This window comes from Crassostrea angulata, chromosome 1 (assembly GCF_025612915.1).
Source record: "Crassostrea angulata isolate pt1a10 chromosome 1, ASM2561291v2, whole genome shotgun sequence".
In the NCBI taxonomy this organism is placed as follows: domain Eukaryota; kingdom Metazoa; phylum Mollusca; class Bivalvia; order Ostreida; family Ostreidae; genus Magallana; species Magallana angulata.
Genome location: NC_069111.1, coordinates 7,907,403 through 7,910,709, shown reverse-complemented (window position 1 = coordinate 7,910,709; position 3,307 = coordinate 7,907,403). Strand labels below are relative to the sequence as shown.

Genomic DNA, 3,307 nt, shown 5'->3' with positions numbered 1-3,307 from the left:
AAATTTCATTTATTAACAGTACCGAGCAAAAACTTTGCTTAAACTAACTTTTTTGTTGACGAATAATGCCTCTAATCTAGCACATAGAGTCAAGACCACATACAAGTCTCTGAATTGAGTCAACAAAGAGAGACGGGGGAAAAGGGATACACGCGTTGTACAAGATTGCGCAAGAAAGAATCGGTCGACTTCTGTAGGCCTGGTGGTCAACGAATTACTCATCAAATCTAGCCTCAAATTTAAGAGATTATTTCTTCCACAATAACTTATATTTAAGTAAAGAGAAATATTTTAGCTTTCAAAAATAAGAACTTTCTATTTCATGTATTTTCTACACAAAGCACTTCTTTTTAAGAAGATTAATAAAGTCTTAAATTAACCATGACCATCCACCCGTCTTGAATTGATGCCGGATCAAGGAGAAAACATTTTTGCTGTTATTTTCACTTTGGACTAGTGCAAACTCAAGAGGACATTGATCCCCCCCCCAAAAAAAAATATTAATATTCTGGGCGATGATTCCTACATTGGTCAGTCTCATAATCGGCGAGGCGACCAAAGATTCTTCGTTCATAAATAGATGAACATTATTAATTTCACGGTAGGTAAAAAATCTTGTCATGATCTTTATTTTATATAGAGCAACACAAATTGTAGCATATAAAACATTTTTTTTCTAACATTCATACTCTCTTTATGTATCAGATTCAAACAATGTGTCGTCATGTGTACAAAACATTAGAAGCAGTAACACATTTTGTGTATTGATTTGTGTTAATTTACCTAAGTACCTGGATGACAAACTGTAAGTCGTTTAATACATACATATAATACAAACAATCAGCTGTTGCATTCAAAATTTCCACCGCATTAAACAATTTGAATTAAATAAATCATTTAAATATACATGAATTCAATGTATTTCTTAAGAATTGAAAAAATAATTCAATTTGACAAGACCATAGCCTTAGACCTTCCTTCTTACTTACGCTCCATGCACACGATGTGCAGCGAAGTGTAGATATCAATATCTATGTAAATCCCTCAACAGGTGATGGGGCAATTCATTCAGTCGTACCCGAGCAGGTAAGAAGTGTATTTTTCATTCCCAAGGATTAGACCGTGAATTTGTACAGTAACAGCAACCATGGAATACCGACGACTGTTTTCCTGCAGTGTGGTTCTAGTCGTTTGTTTAGTCAATGTTGTATACACTGGTAAGTATAATTATATATGGTTAGAGTATACAACTTCGTTTATTTCACACATATATATCAGATAAGCATATTTTATTGGCGCGTTTAAAATTGCTAAGGATGTCCGAACGAATTGTACTGGAAAAATATCAATTACTTATGGTTAAAGCTGTGATACAGTTTCATCTGAAATCAGCAATGCTGCAGCTGGGATCTTTCTTCTTTCTTTTTTTTAAACGCTTATTTTTTTGTTGAAGAGTACTCATTTGATAAATATAACTGTTTGATTGATTATCTGTTAAATAGATGGATTTACTTTGTTTTTTCTACATCAGAGAAATAAAACAAAATATAAAATAAGATAAATTTATGTTTTCACAGACGATGCAGTTTGCAGTAGATTGAATGAATCAATGCGAAATGTGTGTTACCAGAACTCTGTCTACCGTAGATGTAAACAGACCTGCAAAAAGCTACTTCTGGCCGACAACGGGAATAAAAAGTACAAAGACATGCGTAAGTAAATTCATGTGTATATAAAGACTAGATTATAAAAAAACGAACAGCCATGCTACACGTACCGTTTACTTCAATTCCCTATGGCGGGTTTTACAAAACATCACTACGAAGAGGGAGTATCATCTTCACTTTACAGTATTTTTTGGCTTCTCAGAGGTGACTGATTAATAAGTCTTCATCCTCTTCCAGCCATTGCCTTGACCTTTGACTTTTGCTTAAAGTGCAGAGTTCAGTTTCAATTTTGAGCTTGCTGAGGTTACCTTGTTTGTGAAGGTGTGGAGTAGGAACATTTTAGTTTATAAAAGTTGTAAGCATTTAATTTAATGACAAACAAAATTGATAACAAACTCCTGATACATGTCTGTCCTCTTCACATATGACAGTATGTTAGGTGTTTAACAAAATGAGGTAATTTTGACATTTCAATTGCATTAAAATAATTCTTTACGAAGATGCAAGAACTATGCAATATGCAGGTGACTTTTGAATGACATTTTTTTAAAAAGGATGAGGTCAAAACAAAATCTCTCGAACCCCGGAAAGTGTATTATACTAAATATATTTTCTGACGTTATTAAACAACAAACCCCCTTCCACCGTATCATTCTAAAAATCAAGTGGATAGCTAATTTTGACTTTTCTTAGTGGTTTTGTGAAAAAAGTTAAACATGAGAATAAGCAATTGACCTTTGAGCAAACAAAGTGCCAAATTGTATACCAGTACACTGTGAAAAAAATGCGGTATAAACTTTTATTTTATCATTTTTTGAAGGAATTTTTATAGGAAAGATGGTCTTTAGTGTCTTTGAGCTACAGTAACTCAGAAACTGGTTCATCTCTTTGTAGTTTGTCCCTGGGGAAACTATAACAACATTAGAGATTCCGGTCTGGATTCTCGGTGTGAAAAGAAAGTCAGTGGCAAATGCAGCAGATACTGCACCAACCCTGCACCGGGCACCGATCTGAAAGACGGACGGAACTGCTGCAAGGCGTGCATAGACCTCTGTCAGAAAGCACCAGGACGTGACAGTAACTTCAGAGAGGAATATCCAGAAATTTACAGCTAAAGTGTAACTGATAATTTCTTCCAGCCAGATTTTCCTAAAAATGGTCACCATTAGACAGCACGTGTCAATTTCGTCACGGTAGAAATTCCTAAATTTTTAATTAGACTAAAATTTGATTAGAGTTTGGATGTTTTTCCTTTTGACTTTCTCTATAATATGTCATTTATGTTCACTATATTCTCAATTGTCAATAAAGGGCTTTTATCCAAGATGCCTTTCGTTATATTTAGTTATTTAACTTTTAATTCTTAAGATAAATTCTATGTAAAAACCGAAATTTCATAACATATACACGAATTTTTTTTCAAATTGCTAAAATACGAAAAAGTCAAAGAGATTCTGAAAAGCAAAAATACTAGTTTTAAACACATGGTAAAACCATTCTTTGTTGTTATTTGTTAAAAAAAAACAGGCTCAATTTTTTATACACATTTAATGATTATCTAGCAACAAAAAAAAACTTCATAACAACTACCATTTCATACAATTGATATTACAAGAAAGTTGAGGACATGTATGGTCATT

At 33.2% G+C, this 3,307-nt stretch overlaps 1 protein-coding gene across 1 annotated transcript; it reads left to right on the top strand.

Moving 5' to 3' along the window:
* The first annotated feature begins 1,052 nt into the window (after nt 1-1,052).
* LOC128174785 (uncharacterized) lies at nt 1,053-2,991 on the top strand. Its single transcript, XM_052840246.1, has 3 exons — nt 1,053-1,217; nt 1,578-1,712; nt 2,562-2,991. The coding sequence occupies exons 1-3, from the start codon at nt 1,148-1,150 to the stop codon at nt 2,780-2,782; spliced, it is 426 nt and encodes a 141-aa protein (XP_052696206.1). The 5' UTR covers nt 1,053-1,147; the 3' UTR covers nt 2,783-2,991.
* Nucleotides 2,992-3,307: the final 316 nt, after the last annotated feature.

Bases quoted from the DNA above. Each gene is read 5' to 3' on its own strand.
- LOC128174785 (XM_052840246.1), top strand. From the start codon at position 1,148: ATGGAATACCGACGACTGTTTTCCTGCAGTGTGGTTCTAGTCGTTTGT. The intron at 1,218-1,577 runs GTAAGTATAATT...ATGTTTTCACAG, and splicing joins AGTCAATGTTGTATACACTG to ACGATGCAGTTTGCAGTAGA. The intron at 1,713-2,561 runs GTAAGTAAATTC...ATCTCTTTGTAG, and splicing joins TAAAAAGTACAAAGACATGC to TTTGTCCCTGGGGAAACTAT.